The 17,349-nt window shown below is 25.3% G+C and overlaps 5 protein-coding genes across 6 annotated transcripts; all 5 read right to left on the reverse strand.

The window, feature by feature from the left end:
* Positions 1–2,161: 2,161 nt before the first annotated feature.
* On the reverse strand, positions 2,162–3,389 carry LOC145760059 (uncharacterized). The gene is made up of 4 exons (XM_082573927.1): positions 3,037–3,389; positions 2,700–2,858; positions 2,404–2,548; positions 2,162–2,320 (listed from the first exon to the last, which is right to left on the reverse strand). Exons 1-4 carry the CDS (start codon positions 3,107–3,109, stop codon positions 2,212–2,214), a joined length of 486 nt encoding a protein of 161 aa, XP_082430053.1. The 5' UTR covers positions 3,110–3,389; the 3' UTR covers positions 2,162–2,211.
* Positions 3,390–3,555: 166 nt separating this feature from the next.
* LOC145760048 (kelch-like protein 25) lies at positions 3,556–7,020 on the reverse strand. The gene is made up of 12 exons (XM_082573916.1): positions 6,879–7,020; positions 6,665–6,779; positions 6,211–6,364; positions 5,908–6,113; positions 5,613–5,765; positions 5,455–5,530; positions 5,219–5,307; positions 4,808–5,003; positions 4,458–4,589; positions 4,163–4,321; positions 3,835–4,012; positions 3,556–3,696 (listed from the first exon to the last, which is right to left on the reverse strand). The coding sequence occupies exons 1-11, from the start codon at positions 6,971–6,973 to the stop codon at positions 3,918–3,920; spliced, it is 1,470 nt and encodes a 489-aa protein (XP_082430042.1). The 5' UTR covers positions 6,974–7,020; the 3' UTR covers positions 3,556–3,696; positions 3,835–3,917.
* Positions 7,021–7,150: 130 nt separating this feature from the next.
* Positions 7,151–11,243, reverse strand: LOC145742067 (kelch-like protein 25). Its single transcript, XM_082559819.1, has 12 exons — positions 11,149–11,243; positions 10,937–11,051; positions 9,990–10,143; positions 9,692–9,801; positions 9,333–9,485; positions 9,173–9,248; positions 8,995–9,080; positions 8,482–8,677; positions 8,201–8,332; positions 7,907–8,065; positions 7,619–7,763; positions 7,151–7,534 (listed from the first exon to the last, which is right to left on the reverse strand). Exons 1-12 carry the CDS (start codon positions 11,241–11,243, stop codon positions 7,426–7,428), a joined length of 1,530 nt encoding a protein of 509 aa, XP_082415945.1. The 3' UTR covers positions 7,151–7,425.
* On the reverse strand, positions 11,156–13,083 carry LOC145753526 (kelch-like protein 25). 2 transcript variants are annotated; one of them, XM_082569934.1, is made up of 8 exons: positions 12,827–13,083; positions 12,615–12,729; positions 12,395–12,465; positions 12,093–12,298; positions 11,838–11,990; positions 11,611–11,686; positions 11,451–11,531; positions 11,156–11,279 (listed from the first exon to the last, which is right to left on the reverse strand). In XM_082569934.1, the coding sequence occupies exons 1-7, from the start codon at positions 12,855–12,857 to the stop codon at positions 11,467–11,469; spliced, it is 717 nt and encodes a 238-aa protein (XP_082426060.1). In that variant the 5' UTR covers positions 12,858–13,083; the 3' UTR covers positions 11,156–11,279; positions 11,451–11,466. The 2 variants fall into 2 exon arrangements, with proteins under 2 accessions (XP_082426060.1, XP_082426068.1); XM_082569942.1 differs by having other exon boundaries at positions 12,395–12,541; positions 12,827–12,839.
* A 192-nt stretch (positions 13,084–13,275) lies between these two features.
* On the reverse strand, positions 13,276–17,192 carry LOC145753504 (kelch-like protein 12). Its single transcript, XM_082569911.1, has 12 exons — positions 17,041–17,192; positions 16,828–16,942; positions 15,820–15,973; positions 15,419–15,624; positions 15,175–15,327; positions 15,015–15,090; positions 14,856–14,944; positions 14,445–14,640; positions 14,095–14,226; positions 13,800–13,958; positions 13,515–13,659; positions 13,276–13,433 (listed from the first exon to the last, which is right to left on the reverse strand). Exons 1-12 carry the CDS (start codon positions 17,133–17,135, stop codon positions 13,325–13,327), a joined length of 1,629 nt encoding a protein of 542 aa, XP_082426037.1. The 5' UTR covers positions 17,136–17,192; the 3' UTR covers positions 13,276–13,324.
* Between the last annotated feature and the right edge of the window lie 157 nt (positions 17,193–17,349).

A 17,349-nucleotide genomic window follows, 5' to 3' on the forward strand; every position in this document is an offset into this window, starting at 1 on the left:
CTAATAAACATTTGATCTTTGATTTAAAACAAAAATATACCTAAAAAACACTATTTTACCAATAATAAGTTATTTTGTATAAACCCTATAACATTATTTTTAACCATTTTCAGTTTAGATTGCAAAACAGGCACAAGTCTATATATTAATGCCAACGAAATATGAAAATATTAACTATGAAAATACGTACCTATTTTGAACAGCCAGGTGTGGACAATTTTATATATTGTGGCAATTATATTCGGTTTTTAAAATTGATAGTTTTCTCTACCCCGAAAAAGGGTTAGTAAAGTGTACCACAAACGATAACAGCTAGTCTACTACCTTAATAAAAACGTTGGCTACTCTAGCTTATTAAATTTGCAGCAAACCGATTTGTTAGTTGAATGTTTATTTTTGAACATATATTTAAAAATTGATCTTATAAATATTTTGTTCCAGTAAATTATCTCGTTTTAAAAAATCATTCCTCAGCGCAATTTGTTAAATAATCGCATCATCTTTATATTAAAGTATAAACTTGTGTTTAAGTAAGTATTTTATGAAATTTAAAACAAAAATGCCGAAACAGGCTCACACTTTGGCTTTAAAAAGTAAATCGAGGTGTAAAAAAGAGCGATCAACCGTAGTATACGTCGTAACAATTCTGATGTCATCTATCACTACGAACTAAATTTACGCAACGTATGTTAACACAAGGCAGTTAGGGAATATCAGCGTTCCCTTCACTTGTTTGGAAAAATGCTGAATAGTTAGTTTTAAAAAAGCCATTGTTAGGCTTATTTTATTGATTAAGTTTTAAAACAAAATGCACGTAAATTATTATCTACGTCAAATGTGTTTTTGTGTAGTTTAGCTAAATTTAAAATTTTCTAAATAGCAGTAGCAGATATGCTAAATATAGATAAATTATACACTGTATACAATCTATAATTTTGCCAGAAGTTTTTAAATTAATTAGCTGTAATTTATCTTTTTCATTAATTAGGGCTCTAAACTTTACATTATTAATTGTCAATCTGTCAATGTCAACAGTTAATAAATAATACAATAATTCAGTTATAACCTTAGTCCGTTAAACAATTTAGTATTAAATGCTTAACAATTTAAAATTTTGTATATTTAGTGAATTACTATTTGATATATTAAAGTTTTGCATTTAAACATGTGGTCAGGATGGGCGTATTTACTTCTGTTTGCTATATATATGGCAAGAATTGGCCAGGTAAGGTTTTATAATTTTTTTTTGTATATATCTTTATCCTTAAAAGTATGAAAGTCAAATCCGCTTAAACATAAAGTAACATCAGTTTCTCCGACCCAGTCTCAAGTTCAATTATCCCACCATACTTTTCTTTCATCTAAAACAAATTAATAAGTTTAACTTTTATTGCAATATCATTTAATAAAAAAATAAATCAACTGACCTCAGATTGAAAAGCTTTCTGAAAGAAATCACTGAAGCAAGACAACACCAACAAATTGGCCAAAAAAAACTTGATTTTCTGTTTGAATCTTGACATCATTTTCTGTTTGAATCTTGAATCTTGACATCATTGTACGATTCCCTATTTCTTTAAATAATACATTTAATAATTGAGTGAGATGGCCATTGAACAATGACAATAAACTAAAAACACATGAAATAAATTTAAAAATAAAAGACTTACTGGTTAACAAAATTTTGTAGATGTGAAACATTTTTCCTGCTATATTTTATTACTTCAAGTTCTGAAGTTCCAAAGATTGTAAGAAACACCATTTTAAATCACAATATACTTATAATGTTAAACAAAACCTATCATCACCATGCAACCTAGTATAATTGTTCTAATAACATTGTAAAAATTAATATTTAAATGATACAGTTCTAAAGATTAAAAAGACACAACTAAAACATGTAATAAATTTAAAAATAATCACTAAATTGTAATAATAAAATTCATTGAATTAACAAATAAAAAATAAGAAATAAAAAATATAAAAAATTTAAGAAAAGATTTTACAAACACAATATTTTTCATACAACATTTATTAATTCAACACAAAAAATCTACAATATAGTTTCAACTTTTGCATACTAAATTTAGTACAAAAAAAATTAACAACTAGTTTTTCAAACAACTTTTCAACAAAATATTAAAGTTACATAAGTTATAATTGTCAAATTGTCAAATTGTCTTGCTTAGTTAAAGTTCTGTAATTTTCTATTTAATAAGTAACCACTTTGTGGCAATTAAAATTATCATTGAGTTGTGTAACAATACACCATTTGTCATCTTCAATGTTGTATTTGTGAATTGATTTTTGTTGTAGATAACTTGAAAAACAAAATATTTTTGAGTAATACATAAGGTTGCAAAACTTTGCATTAATTTTTTCCCTAAATTTTTAGTATCTTACCCTCCTACAATATAGATATCATCATGTACCAAACATCCTCCAAAACAACTTCGCTCTACCAACATATCACTAACATTGTTCCATACATTTGTGCTTACATCATACATTTCCACTGATTTTAAATTACCATTTTGATTTCTACCACCTGTTCCAGTTAATATTAATAAATTTATTCAGATTATACTAAAATTAAAAAAACCTAATTAACACCAAAAGTAATATAAAGTTAACACACAAAATAAAATGGTTATTAAATATTTTGTTTTAATTGGAATGTATTAATTACTTTTTATTACCCATGACAAAAATAAATTGATCAGTTGCCATAGCAACAAACCATTTTCGTGCATTTTGCATAGGTGCAACTAACTCCCATTTGTTTTGGTTGGAAATATAACGTTCAACTGAATTTGTTGTTTTATTATTTTTAGCTCCACCAATTGAATAAAGATTACCTTAAAAACATAAGGTTTAGCTTAAATAGCTATGGGTATTAAAGTATATATTTTATTTTTATAAATACTGCAGATTATATCAAAGGCTTTCTTTCCACCAATTTTTAATTAAATTTTTAAAAACATGATTGTTGCCAATTACTGATAATTATCTGAATACAAATTAAAAGAAATTTACCTTTGCATTTAACTAGCTCATGATCAAATCTAGGCTCCAGCATATCAGCAAAATAACTCCATTTATTTAACATTTCTGTGTAGTATTCACAAGTGCTTGGTGAAATTATACCCCCAGTAACAGAAATCAATCCTAAACCACAGCAATTTAAAAAATATAATTACATAAATATCATAGATTAAATTGCAACAAATATAAACTACAATAATTTGTATAAAAAAGTTTATAATCTTGGTGACTATGCCATAAAATACTTAAAATCTTTATGTAAACATTAATACTTTTGGCATGTTTTAAATCATTGAATTGATTTTGTCATTTTTTCCCGTTGCGTTGTTGTAATATTAATTGTATATCGTATTTATTATTTACTTTTATCAATGCTTGAAAAACCAAAATAAAAAAAAAAAATCTAAATAACTTCATTTAAATTTGCTGTTAACAGTAATGTTACTTAAGAGTACCGTCTGATAAAGTTGAACCAAATCTACATCTTTCAATGTTCATTGATGCAACTTGCTCCCATGTTGGAAAATCTGCTTTTAAGTTCATTCTGTAAACTAAATTTGATTTTTCAGTATTGTAATCACCGCCTCCAAACACATAAATTTTATCATTTAAAACCACACATCCATGGTTCGGAAATTTTTGAGGCAGGTCCTGTTTTTTGTAAAAAGGAACTTTTTTGTAAAAAGGAAGCAAATAAATTCCTAGATTCAATAGAATTAATATGAGTTCAATAATAATATTTTTTTCACTCACATGTTAACAAATAAAATAAATAAGCTATAAATTTACCTCAAGACTAACAACATTAATTAAAAATTCCAGTGGTAATTGAGAAAGTTTAAGTTCAACTTTGTCAAGAATTTCAATAAATTTCAATAAATTCTCTCTACCAACATATCACTAACATTGTTCCATACATTTGTGCTTACATCATACATTTCCACTGATTTTAAAGGATTCCAACCACCTGTTACAATTAGTATTAATAACTTTAGTCAGATTATACTTGGGACAAAAAACAGTTACCACCAAAATAAATATAAAGTTAACACATAAAATAACTTGGTTATTAAATAATTTATTTTAATTGGGTAATGTATTAATTACTTTTGATTACCCATGACAAAAATAAATTGATTAGTTGCCGTAGCAACAAACAATTGTCGTGCAAATTGCATAGGTGCAACTAACTCCCATTTGTTTTGGTTAGAAATATAACGTTCAACTGAGTTTGTTGTTTTATTATTTGTATGTCCACCAATTGAATAAAGATTACCTTAAAAAACAAAATCTATAACATAAATATTCTATGCTGCAGATATATTTTTTAAACAATTAATAGGTTATTGTTATATATCGTAAACGTTATTTGTTTAGTATGTGCAAAACTTTTAAAATATAAAATACCTTACCCTTGCATTCAACTAGTTCATGATCATATCTAGGTTGCAGCATATTAGCAAAAGTTGTCCATTTATTCATTTTTTCTATATAGAATTCACAATTGCTTTGTGAAAATGTACCTCCAGTAACACAAATTAACCCTAACCCAAAACAATTAATAATATTTAAATTAAACGTAGTATAACACATATGACAATTGCACCAGATTGTAACTGTAACAAAATTAATAAAATAACAAGATGTTGCACAAGCCTAAATAAATTCATGCTTTAAACTTTTTAAATTTCAATGTTCTATTACAAAGGGTATAAGCAATAAAATTGTTATTATTAAATGTATTGCAAAATAGTTAATATACCATCCATTGAAGTAGATCCAAATTGACGTCTTTCATTGTTCATAGATGCAACTTGCTCCCATGTTGGTATATTTTCTTTCAAGTTCATTCTGTAAACTAAACTTAATTGTTGACCATAAGATTTACCCCCTCCAAACACATATACTTTATCATTTAAAACCACACATCCATGACCACAAAGTTTGACTGGAATATCCTGTTAATAAAATAAACAAAAATAAGTCCATATTTTACTATTATAAATACAAATAGTAATAATACAGATGAATAAAGATTTTAAAATTATTTAAAAACCACCAAAACTGACATGTCTCACTGTAAATATCATTATTAATCTTTTTAATATATGCAATATGTTTATTTATTATTAGACAAGTTGGAAATTACAAAAATTATTAAAAATTTGTAAACCTCTAATTTTTGAAAAGTGTTCTCTTCAATATTGTATTGCAGCATAGTCTGTAAAGTTGAATTTCCTCCAGTGATAAGAAGTAAAGCTTCTTCAAAAATAAAGATTTAGAATAAAATATTTTTTACAATTAAAGAAAATAAAAATTATCAAAAATTAAAGATAATCAAAAATTAAAATATTTAGAATAAAATATTTTTTAAACTTAAAGATAATTAAAATTATCACACAAACTAACTTTTTTTTGCTGAAGTGGGTGACCTCATAGCACCAACAACTAGATTCAAATAATCTATATTTCGACAAATAAATTCCTGAAATAAATAACAATTTTTATTAGTTTTTGATAGTAACTAATTTTATTTACAAATAAGTTAAATGTCAAAAAAAGTTAACCTCAAGACTAACAACATTGTTTAAAAGTTTCAGTGGTAATTGAGAAAGTTTAAGTTCAACTTTGTCAAGAATTTCAATAAATCGTTCTTTCCTTTCATCAAGATTAAACTTTATCCATTCAGCAACAGCAACAAAAAGTGACTTTTTATCCACCTAGAAAACAAAAATTCCTATTTTTAATAAAACAATAATCTTAAAAGGACTAAAATACATAACATTTATACTGTGATATTAGTTTCAAACAATTTTTAAATTGAAATTTGGGGTAGAATTTAAAATAAATAGTTAAACTTACAACTTTCATGTTGGAACAAAACTCATCTTCATTCAAACTCTTAAACTCATTTCGATTCAAAATTGTTTTAATATTTTTCTTAGTGAACTGCCTGACAAGATTGGTAAGTTGATCAATGTGATAACTTACACTAAGAATACTGAGAGTAAAGATATTTTGACAGCTAATTGCTTTACTTAAATAGTCAGTACAATGAAGCTTCAAATCTATAAAGCAAAAAGAATATTCAAACTAGATTTAATTATTTAATTGTTTACTTTAAATTATTTAAAAAAAAAATATATATAATTTAAATAAGGTAACCATTAGCTTGTAAATATTCAGCAGCTTCAAGCAGATCACAAACATTTTTGGTGTCAATATCAATATCTCCACTGTAAAAATAATCCAAAATCAACTTCATTGAATCAGAATTTATTCCTTTAACATCAATTATCCCACCATACTTTTCTTTCATCTAAAACAAATTAATTAACCTCATTTTTACTACACCATCATTAAGTCAAAAAATATCATCAATATATTAAATTAGTAGAAAATGTAACATTGATTACTTAAAAATGACCAAAAGTTTACAATTTAGAGTCAAAATGTATGCCTAAAAATTACAAATATTTTTTAGAATGTTGCATTTAAAATAACATTAGTCTAAATGTGTTAACTTCATGTATTAAATAAATATTGAATTAAGGTAAAAAACAATATTAAATAAGTTAAAAAAGTCAGGAAACAAGAAAAGTTAAATAAATCAACTGACCTCAGATTGAAAAGCTTTCTGAAAAAAAACACTGAAGCAAGACAACACCAACAAATTGGCCGAAAAAACTTGATTTTCTGTTTGAATCTTGACATCATTGTATGATTCCCTATTCCTTTAAAATATAACATTTGATAATTATTCAATATTGACCAATAAACAATAACAATAAACAAGAAAACACATGAAACAAATTTGAAAATGAAAGACTTACTGGTTAACAAAATGTTGTAGATGTGGAACATTATTTTTCCTGCTATATTTTATTACTCCAAGTTCTGAAGTTCCAAAGATTGTGAGAAACGCCATTTTAAATTACAATATATTTATAATGTTAAACAAAACCTAACATCACCATGCAACCTAGTATAATTGTTCAATTAACATCGTAAAAACTAATATTTAAATCATACAGTTCTAAAGATTAAAAAGACACAACTAAAACATGTACAAAATTTAAAAGTAATCACTAATTGTAATGTTAAAATTAATTAAATGAACAGATAAAACTTGAAAATAAAATATGTAATCAATATAAGAAATGGTATTACAAACACACGATATTTTTTCATACAACGTTAATTAATTCAACACAATAAATCTAAGGTATAGTTTCAACATTTGCCCACAAAATTAGCTACAAGGAAAAAAATTAACAGTTAGTGTGTTAAACAAATTTGCTACAGAATACAAAATATATAAGTTACATAAGTTATTATTGTCAAATTATCTTGCTTAAGTAAGGTTCTGTAATTTTCTATTCAATAAGTAGCTACTTTGTGGAAACTAAAATCATCATTTAGCTGTGTAACAATACACCATTTGTCATCTTCAATGTTGTATTTGTGGATTGATTTTTGCTGATTGGCCCTAAAAATGAAAATAAACATTTGAACTTAAAATGATATAAGTTCAAACTTTATCCAACTTAGTTTAAAAAATTTTAAATCTTACCCTCCTACAATATAGATCTCATTACGTACCAAACATCCTCCAAAAAAACTACGCTCTACCAACATATTACTAACATTGTTCCATACATTTGTGCTTACATCATACATTTCCACTGATTTTAAACGACTCATTTTATCCCAACCACCTGTAACAGTTAGTAATCATTTTAATTAGTTAAACTTTTAAAACTAAAAAGTGTCAAAAAACACCTATGTGTAAGAAATAGGCGTTTTTCAGTTTTATATACATTGCAATAGAAGTAGTAGCATTTTTAATAATTATTGTTACCCATGACAAATATAAATTGATTAGTTGCCACAGCAAAGAAAGATCGTCGTGCATTTTGCATAGGTGCAACTAACTCCCATTTGTTTTGGTTGGAAATATAACGTTCAACTGAGTTTGTTATTCCAATATTTGTATCTCCACCAAGTGAATAAAGATTACCTTGAAAAAACAATATTTGTGTTTTAAACGTCTTAGATGCAGATTTTTTAATACATATTCAATAGGGGATTGTTGTATATGGTGAACATTATTTGTTTAAGATGTGTAAAAAACTTTGAATTAAAAATGTCTTACCCTTGCATTCAACTAGTTCATGAGAATATCTAGGCTGTAGCATATTAGCAAAATTATTCCATTTATCCATCTTTTCTGTGTAGTATTCACAAGTGTTTGATGAATTAAAACCCCCAGTAACAAAAATCAATCCTAAACCAAAGCAATTTAAAAACTAAAATTAAATAAATATTATAAATTAAAATGCAACAAATATAAACTACAATAATTTGTATAAAAAAGTTTATAATCTAAATAACTTTATTTTAATTTGCTTTTAACAGTAATGGACTCAATAGTACCGTCTGATAAAGTTGATCCGAATCTACATCTTTTATTGTTCATTGATGCAACTAGCTCCCATGTTGGAGAATCTGCTTTTAAGTTCATTCTGTAAACTAAACTTAATTTTTCAGTATTGCAATCACCGCCTCCAAACACATAAACTTTATCATTTAAAACCACACATCCATGGTTCTGGAATTTTTGTGGCATGTCCTGTTTTTGTAAAAAGAAACTTAGTTATTTGATGTTAAATTAATATTATCATTAATGTTTAAATAACAAATGTTACAAAGAAAAAATTTAAATAAAATCAACTTACAAACCTAAGTTAGCTTGTAAATTTTGCACATACTTTTGTAAATAAATAAATAAAAACAAAATACTAGTATTATTTTGATGCAGTTTAAAATAAAGTGTTGTTTTACCGATAATGCAATATTTTTATAAATTAAATATATACCTATGTCAAATATTTGCTGCACATATTTTCATGCATAAAACTTCAAAAAAAAATATTTAAAAATACAAACCTCTTTTTTTTCAAAATTGTTTTTTTCAATGTTATATTGCAGCATAGTTTTTAAAGTTGAAGTTCCTCCAATAATGAAAAGTGAAGCTTTATAAAATTAAAATAAAATATTTACTTCAACATTATTTATTTTTAAATAAAGGTTTAAACATCAAACAATTAATAAAAAATTAATTGACCTTTCTTTACTGGTTTACAAGACCTCATGGCGTTAACAACTAGATTCAGGTATACATTGTTAAGATAAATAAACTCCTTGAAAAAAATATATAATATTATTAGATTATTTATAAATTTTAGCAACAACAATGTCCAATTTTTAGAAGAATATAAATATACCTCAAGACTAACAACATTGTTTAAAAATTCCAGTGGTAATTGAGAAAGTTTAAGTTCAACTTTGTCAAGAATTTCAATAAATCTTTCTTTCCTTTCATCAAGATTAAACTTTATCCATTCAGCAACAGCAACAAAAAGTGACTTTTTATTAACCTTAAAAATTAACAAATTAAATCTTATATAACTTCAAGTTGTTAAATCATTTAAAAACAAACAAAAATATCTTTTATTAACTAAAACAAATAGTTTAACTTACAACTTTCATGTTGGAACAAAACTTATCTTCAATCTTCATTCAAACTTTTAAACTCATTACGACTTAGAATTGTGTTAATATTTTTTTCCATAAATTGCTTAACAAGTTGACTTAATTGGTTGATGTGATAACGGAGACTAAGAATACCAAGAGTGCAGATATTTTGGCAGCATATAGCTTTGCTCAAATAGTCAGTACAATGAAGCTTCAAATCTAAAAACAAAAAGAGTATTAAAACTAGATATAAAAAATTTGTATTAACCCAAATAAAGTTAAACAGTTACTAGAGTTCTATTATATAAAAACTGATCTAAAACAATTAAAAATGTATATCTTTAAGCATAAATTGACTACTGTAAAGTATTTAATAAAAGTGTTAAAATAATTTTAAATAAGGTTACCATTAGCTTGTAAATATTCAGCAGCTTCAAGCAAATCACAAACATTTTTGGTGTCAATGTCAATATCTCCACTGTAAAAATAATCCAAAATCAACTTCATTGAATCAGAATTTATTCCTTTAACATCAATTATTCCACCATACTTTTCTTTCATCTAAAACAAATTAATAACTTTTACTTTTACTACACCATCATTAAGTTAAAGACATTTACAAGTTGCAGATATAATTAACTAGTAGAAAATGTTAGATTAAGTAAAATTTAAAATAAATTTAAATTTTCTAAGACCATTTCATTTAAAAATCAAATTGGTATATTATGTTAATTCTCCCACAGCACAAGTGCTTTTTTGTTTTAAAATTAAGTGCACAGGTTCCCAATTTTTTTAACCCACAAATGTCCCTAAAATCTATTACCTACTTTTTCCAAGCCTTATTAACATAACTATTTAAGATCATTTTGTGTGTTATATTAATTAAACTACTTTTTTGCTATTTTACCATTTTGTTTTGGAACTATACTTCCCGTATGTTGTAGTCTAGTTGCAGTTGCAAATATGTTTATTATAATGTAAGCATGATATTAAATCATTATAAGCGTGTTTAATATAAATAATTGACGTTAAAACATACCATTTGCGTTATCTGTAGATACGTAACTAACAAATAAAACTGCTGACATTTCGTTTTTGCGCTTACTTAAACGTCTTTATTAATATGATAGCAATTCTCATTTTCTTATTGCATCTTTCTGTGCATTTTTTAAACTTTTTGTAGTGTATTTTTAATTCAAACTGCGAGTTAAAAAAGTTTTTTACATTTTCGTATATACTTATTACACCAAATCCTTAAAATATCGTTAAATTGGCGTCTTTTTTTGCCCTGCAAAATTGCACCTTTTGCGCACTATTTTACGCTTAAAGGAAAAAGATAAATTATACAACTTACCTCAGATTGAAAAGCTTTCTGAAAGAAAACACTAAAGCAAGACAACACCAACAAATTGGCCGAAAAAACTTGATTTTCTGTTTGAATTTTGACATCATTGTATGATTTCCTATTCCTTTAAAATAATACATTTGATAATTATTCATTTAACCAATAAACAATAACAATAAACTAGAAATTACATGAAACAAATTTAAAAATAAAAGATTTACTGGTTAACAAAATGTTGTAGATGTGGAACATTATTTTTCCTGCTATATTTTATTACTCCAAGTTCTGAAGTTCCAAAGATTGTGAGAAACACCATTTTAAATCACAATATACTTATAATGTTAAACAAAACCTAAAATCACCATGAATAACATTGTAAAAATTAATATTTAGATCATGCAGTTCTAAAGATTAAAAAGACACAACTAAAACATGTAATAAATTAAGAAATAATTGCTAAAATGTAATGATAAAATTCATTGAATTAACAAATAAAAAATAAGAAATTTAAAAAAGATTTTACCAACACACAATATTTTTCATACAACATTCATTAATTCAATTTTTTTTGAAGTAAAAGTTCCACCAGCAATAAGAAGTGAAGCTATAAAAACAGAAAAAGTATTAACATTTCAATCTTTAATATAAAACAAAAAAATTAAAACTATTTTTACATTACTAACCTTTCTTTACTACATTATGTGACCTCATCGCATCAAAAACTAAATTAACATAACCAATGTGGTGAGAAATAAATTCCTAGAACAAAAAAAAATGTCATTGGTCAATTTTAAGTAACTCTATGTTAAAGTATATCAACCAAGTTTATAAACTGGGTTGATTAACAAAAGTAACGATTCAATAAAGACTTGATACCATGTTTAATCTGAAATAAATAAGAAATATATACCTCAAGACTAACAACATTGTTTAAAAATTCCAGTGGTAATTGAGAAAGTTTAAGTTCAACTTTGTCAAGAATTTCAATAAATCTTTCTTTCCTTTCATCAAGATTAAACTTTATCCATTCAGCAACAGCAACAAAAAGTGACTTTTTATCAACCTAGAAAATCAACAGATCAAACGTTAAATAACTTTAAGTCGTTATATTATTTTAAAACTAAAAATTATTTTGTTTTTAGTTAAAACAAATAGTTTAACTTACAACTTTCATGTTGGAACAAAACTCATCTTCATTCAAACTTTTAAACTCATTACGACTTAAAATCGTTTTAATATTTTCTTTTGTGAACTGTATGACAAGAAAGGTAAGTTGATTAATGTGATAACGGAAACTAAGAATACTGAGAGTGAAAATATTTTGACAGCTAATAGCTTTGCTCAAATAGTCAGTACAATGAAGCTTCAAATCTAAAAACAAAAAGAATATTTAAACTACATTCAAATATTTAATCATCTATTTTATGTTATGCAAAAAAAAGTTTAAAATAATTTAAATAAGGTTACCATTAGCTTGTAAATATTCAGCAGCTTCAAGCAAATCACAAACATTTTTGGAGTCAATGTCAATATCTCCACTGTAAAAATAATCCAAAATCAACTTCATTGAATCAGAATTTATTCCTTTAACATCAATTATCCCACCATACTTTTCTTTCATTTAAAACGAAATAAATAAATTTTACTTTTATTGCACCAATTAATAAAAAAAAATAAATCAACTGACCTCAGATTGAAAAGCTTTCTGAAAGAAAACACTGAAGCAAGACAACACCAACAAATTGGCCGCAAAAACTTGATTTTCTGTTTGAATCTTGACATCATTGTATGATTCCCTATTCCTTTGAAATAAAACAATTAATAAAAATTCAATTGACCAATAAACAATGACATTAAACAAAAAAGCACATAAAATAAATTTGAAAATAAAAGACTTACTGGTTAACAAAATGTTGTAGATGTGGAACATTATTTTTCCTGCTATATTTTAATATTCCAAATTCTGAAGTTCCAAAGATTGTGAGAAACACCATTTTAAATCACAATATACTTAAAATGTTAAACAAAACCTATCATCACCATGCAACCTAATATAAATATTCTAATGGCATCGTAAAAATTAATATTTAAATTATACAGCTCTAAAGACTAAAAAGCCACACAAGTGAAAAACATGTAAAAAATTAAAAATAATCACTAAATTGTAATGTTTAAATTAATTAAATTATCAAAAAAAATAAGGAATAAAATATTACCAAAACACAATATTTTTTCATATAACATTATTTAATTTAACACAATAAATCTAAAATGTAGTTTAAAAATATTAACAATTAGTCTTTTAAACAAATTTGCTACAATACACAAAAATATTTAAGCTACACCAGTTAATATTGTCAAATTATCTTGCTTAGTCAAAGTTCTGTAATTTTCTATTTAATAAGTGACCACTTTGTGGGAATCAAAATCATCATCAAGTTGTGTAACAATACACCATTTGTCATCTTCAATGTTGTATTTGTGGATTGATTTTTGTTTTTTACATCTTAAATTTATAAAACTAAATTACGCAAAAATTTGCAATTAAAATATTAACCAACTTAGTTTATACAATTTAAAATCGTACCCTCCTACAATATAGATCTCATCATATACCAAACAACCTCCAAAACACCTTCTCTCTACCAACATATCACTAACATTGTTCCATACATTTGTGTTAACATCATACATTTCCATTGATTTCAAATCTTTATTTTTATCCACACCACCTGTTACAGTCAATATAATGCCTTAGTCAGATTATATTACAAACTTTAAATATGAAATTAAAATCACCAAAACATATGCAAAATTGACAAAAAAGGGAAATTAATTTTTTTTAGTGATTGTTTTAGTTAATCTTAGTTACCCATGACAAAAATAGATTGTTTAGTTGCTATAGCAACAAATGAATGACGAGCAATTTGCATAGGTGCAACTAACTCCCATTTGTTTTGATTGGAAATATAACGTTCAACTAAGTTTATTGTTTTATTATTTGTATGTCCACCAATTGAATAAAGATTACCTTAAAAAACAAAATCTATAACATAAATATTCCATGCTGCAGATATATTTTTTAAACAATTAATAGGTTATTGTTATATATCGTAAACGTTATTTGTTTAGTATGTGCAAAACTTTTAAAATATAAAATACCTTACCCTTGCATTCAACTAGTTCATGATCATATCTAGGTTGCAGCATATTAGCAAAAGTTGTCCATTTATTCATTTTTTCTATATAGAATTCACAATTGCTTTGTGAAAATGTACCTCCAGTAACACAAATTAACCCTAACCCAAAACAATTAATAATATTTAAATTAAACGTAGTATAACACATATGACAATTGCACCAGATTGTAACTGTAACAAAATTAATAAAATAACAAGATGTTGCACAAGCCTAAATAAATTCATGCTTTAAACTTTTTAAATTTCAATGTTCTATTACAAAGGGTATAAGCAATAAAATTGTTATTATTAAATGTATTGCAAAATAGTTATTATACCATCTATTGAAGTAGATCCAAATTGACGTCTTTCATTGTTCATTGATGCAACTTGCTCCCATGTTGGTATATTTTCTTTCAAGTTTATTCTGTAAACTAAACTTAATTGGTAACCATAAAATTTACCCCCTCCAAACACATAAACTTTATCGTTTAAAACCACACACCCATGACCACAAAGTTTGACTGGAATATCCTGTTAATAAAATAAACAAAAATAAGTCCATATTTTACTAATATAAATACAAATAGTAATAATACAGATAAATAAAGATTTTAAAATAATTTAAAAACCAATAAAACTGACATGTCTCACTGTAAATATCATAATTGATCTCTTTAATGTATGCAATATGTTTATCTATTATTAGACAATTTTAAAATTACAAAAATTATTAAAAATTTGTAAACCTTTAATTTTTGAAAAGTGTTTTCTTCAATATTGTATTGCAGCATAGTCTGTAAAGTTGAATATCCTCCAGTCATAAGAAGTAAAGAATCTTCAAAAAAAATATTAAAATAATATATTTTTTAAACTTAAAGATAATCACAATTATAACACAAACTAACCTTTTTTTGCTGAAGTGGGTGACCTCATAGCACCAACAACTAGATTCAAATAATCTATATTTCGACAAATAAATTCCTGAAGAAAATAACCATATTATTTGTATCAATAATAACTAATTTTATTTACAAAAAAACTAAACAATTAATAGAAAAGTTTTACCTCAAGACTAACAACATTGTTTAAAAATTCCAGTGGTAATTGAGAGAGTTTAAGTTCAACTTTGTCAAGAATTTCAATAAATCTTTCTTTCCTTTCATCAAGATTAAACTTTATCCATTCAGCAACAGCAACAAAAAGTGACTTCTTATCAACCTACAAAATTTTTTTATTTTTTTATAACTTTAAGTTGTTACAATATTTAAAAACTATTTGGTTTGAAATTAAATAAAATAGTTAAACTTACAACTTTCATGTTGGAACAAAACTCATCTTCATTCAAAATTTTAAACTCATTTCGACTCAAAATTGTTATAATATTTTTTTTTGTGAACTGTCTGACAAGATTGGTAAGTTGATTAATGTGATAACTTACACTAAGAATACTGAGAGTAAAGATATTTTGGCAGCTAATAGCTTTGCTTAAATAGTCAGTACAATGAAGCTTTAAATCTATAAAACAAAAAAAGAGCTTAAACTAAACTAAAATGTTTAATATTAGCTTATATAAGTTAAACAGTTACTAGAGTTCTACTATATAATAATTAATTTAAAACAATTAAAAATGTATATCTTCAAGCATAAATTGACAATACTTATTTACTGAAAAGTGTTTAAAAAGTGTTAAAATAATTTAAATAAGGTTACCATTAGCTTGTAAATATTCAGCAGCTTCAAGCAAATCACAAACATTTTTGGTGTCAATGTCAATATCTCCACTGTAAAAATAATCCAAAATTAACTTCATTGAATCAGAATTTATTCCTTTAACATCAATTATCCCACCATACTTTTCTTTCATCTAAAACAAATTAATAAGTTTTTCTTTTACTAAACTATCATTAAGTCAAAAACATTTACAAGTTGCAGATAAATGTAACTAGTAGAAAATGTTAGATTAAGTAATATTTAAAATAAATTTAAATTTTCTAAGACCATTTCATTTAAACATCAAATTGGTATATTATGTTAATTTAAAGCAGTGTTCCCTCCAAGAAAAACCCACAGCACAGGTGCTTTTTTGTTTCAAAATTGAGTGCACAGGTTCCCAATTTTTTTAACCCACAAATGTCCCTAAAATCTATTACCTACTCTTTCCAAGCCTTATTAACATAACTATTTAAGATCATTTTGTGTGTTTTATTAAATAAACTACTTTTTTGGTATTTTACCATTTTGTTTTGGAACTATACTCCCTGATATTGTAGTCTAGTCGCAGTTGTGAATACGTTTATTATAATGTAAGCATGATATTAAATCATTATAAGCGTGTTTAAAATAAATAATCGACGTTAAACATACTACTTGCGTTATCTGTAGATACATAACTAACGAATAAAACTGCTGACATTTCGTTTTTGCGCTTACTTAATCGTCTTTCTTATTTCGATAGCAATTCTCGTTTTCTTATTGCATCGTTCTGTGCTTTTTTTTAAACTTTTTGTAGTGTATTTTTTATTTCAAACTGCGGGTCTCTTGTTTTAAAAGAGTTTTTTACATTTTCGTATATACCTTTTACACCGAATCCTTAAAATATCGTTAAATTGGCGTCCTTTTTGCGCAGTCCCCAAAATTTCACTACACAGGCGCCCTGCAAAATTGCACCTTTTGCGACTATTTTATGCTTAAAGAAAAAAGTTAAATTAATCAACTGACCTCGGATTGAAAAGCTTTCTGAAAGAAAACACTGAAGCAAGACAACACCAACAAATTGGCCGAAAAAACTTGATTTTCTGTTTGAATCTTGACATCATTGTATGATTCCCTGTTCCTTTGAAATAATAAATTCAATAATTAGATGAGATGGCCATTGGACAATAACAATAAACTAGAAATCACGTGAAACAATTTTGAAAACAAAAGGCTTACTTGTTAACAAAATGTTGTAGATGTGGAACATTTTTTTTCCTGCTATATTTTATTACTCCAAGTTCTGAAGTTCCAAAGATTGTGAGAAACACCATTTTAAATCACAATACTTATAATGTTAAACAAAACCTATCATCACCATGCAACCTAGTATAATTGTTCTAATAACATTGTAAAAATTAATATTTAAATGATACAGTTCTAAAGATTAAAAAAACACAACTAAAACATGTAAAAAATTAAAAAATATTCACTAAATTGTAATGTTAAAATTAATTGAATTAACAGATAAAAAATAAGGAAAAAAAA

The sequence above is a fragment of the Corella eumyota genome, chromosome 1 (assembly GCF_963082875.1).
Source record: "Corella eumyota chromosome 1, kaCorEumy4.1, whole genome shotgun sequence".
In the NCBI taxonomy this organism is placed as follows: domain Eukaryota; kingdom Metazoa; phylum Chordata; class Ascidiacea; order Phlebobranchia; family Corellidae; genus Corella; species Corella eumyota.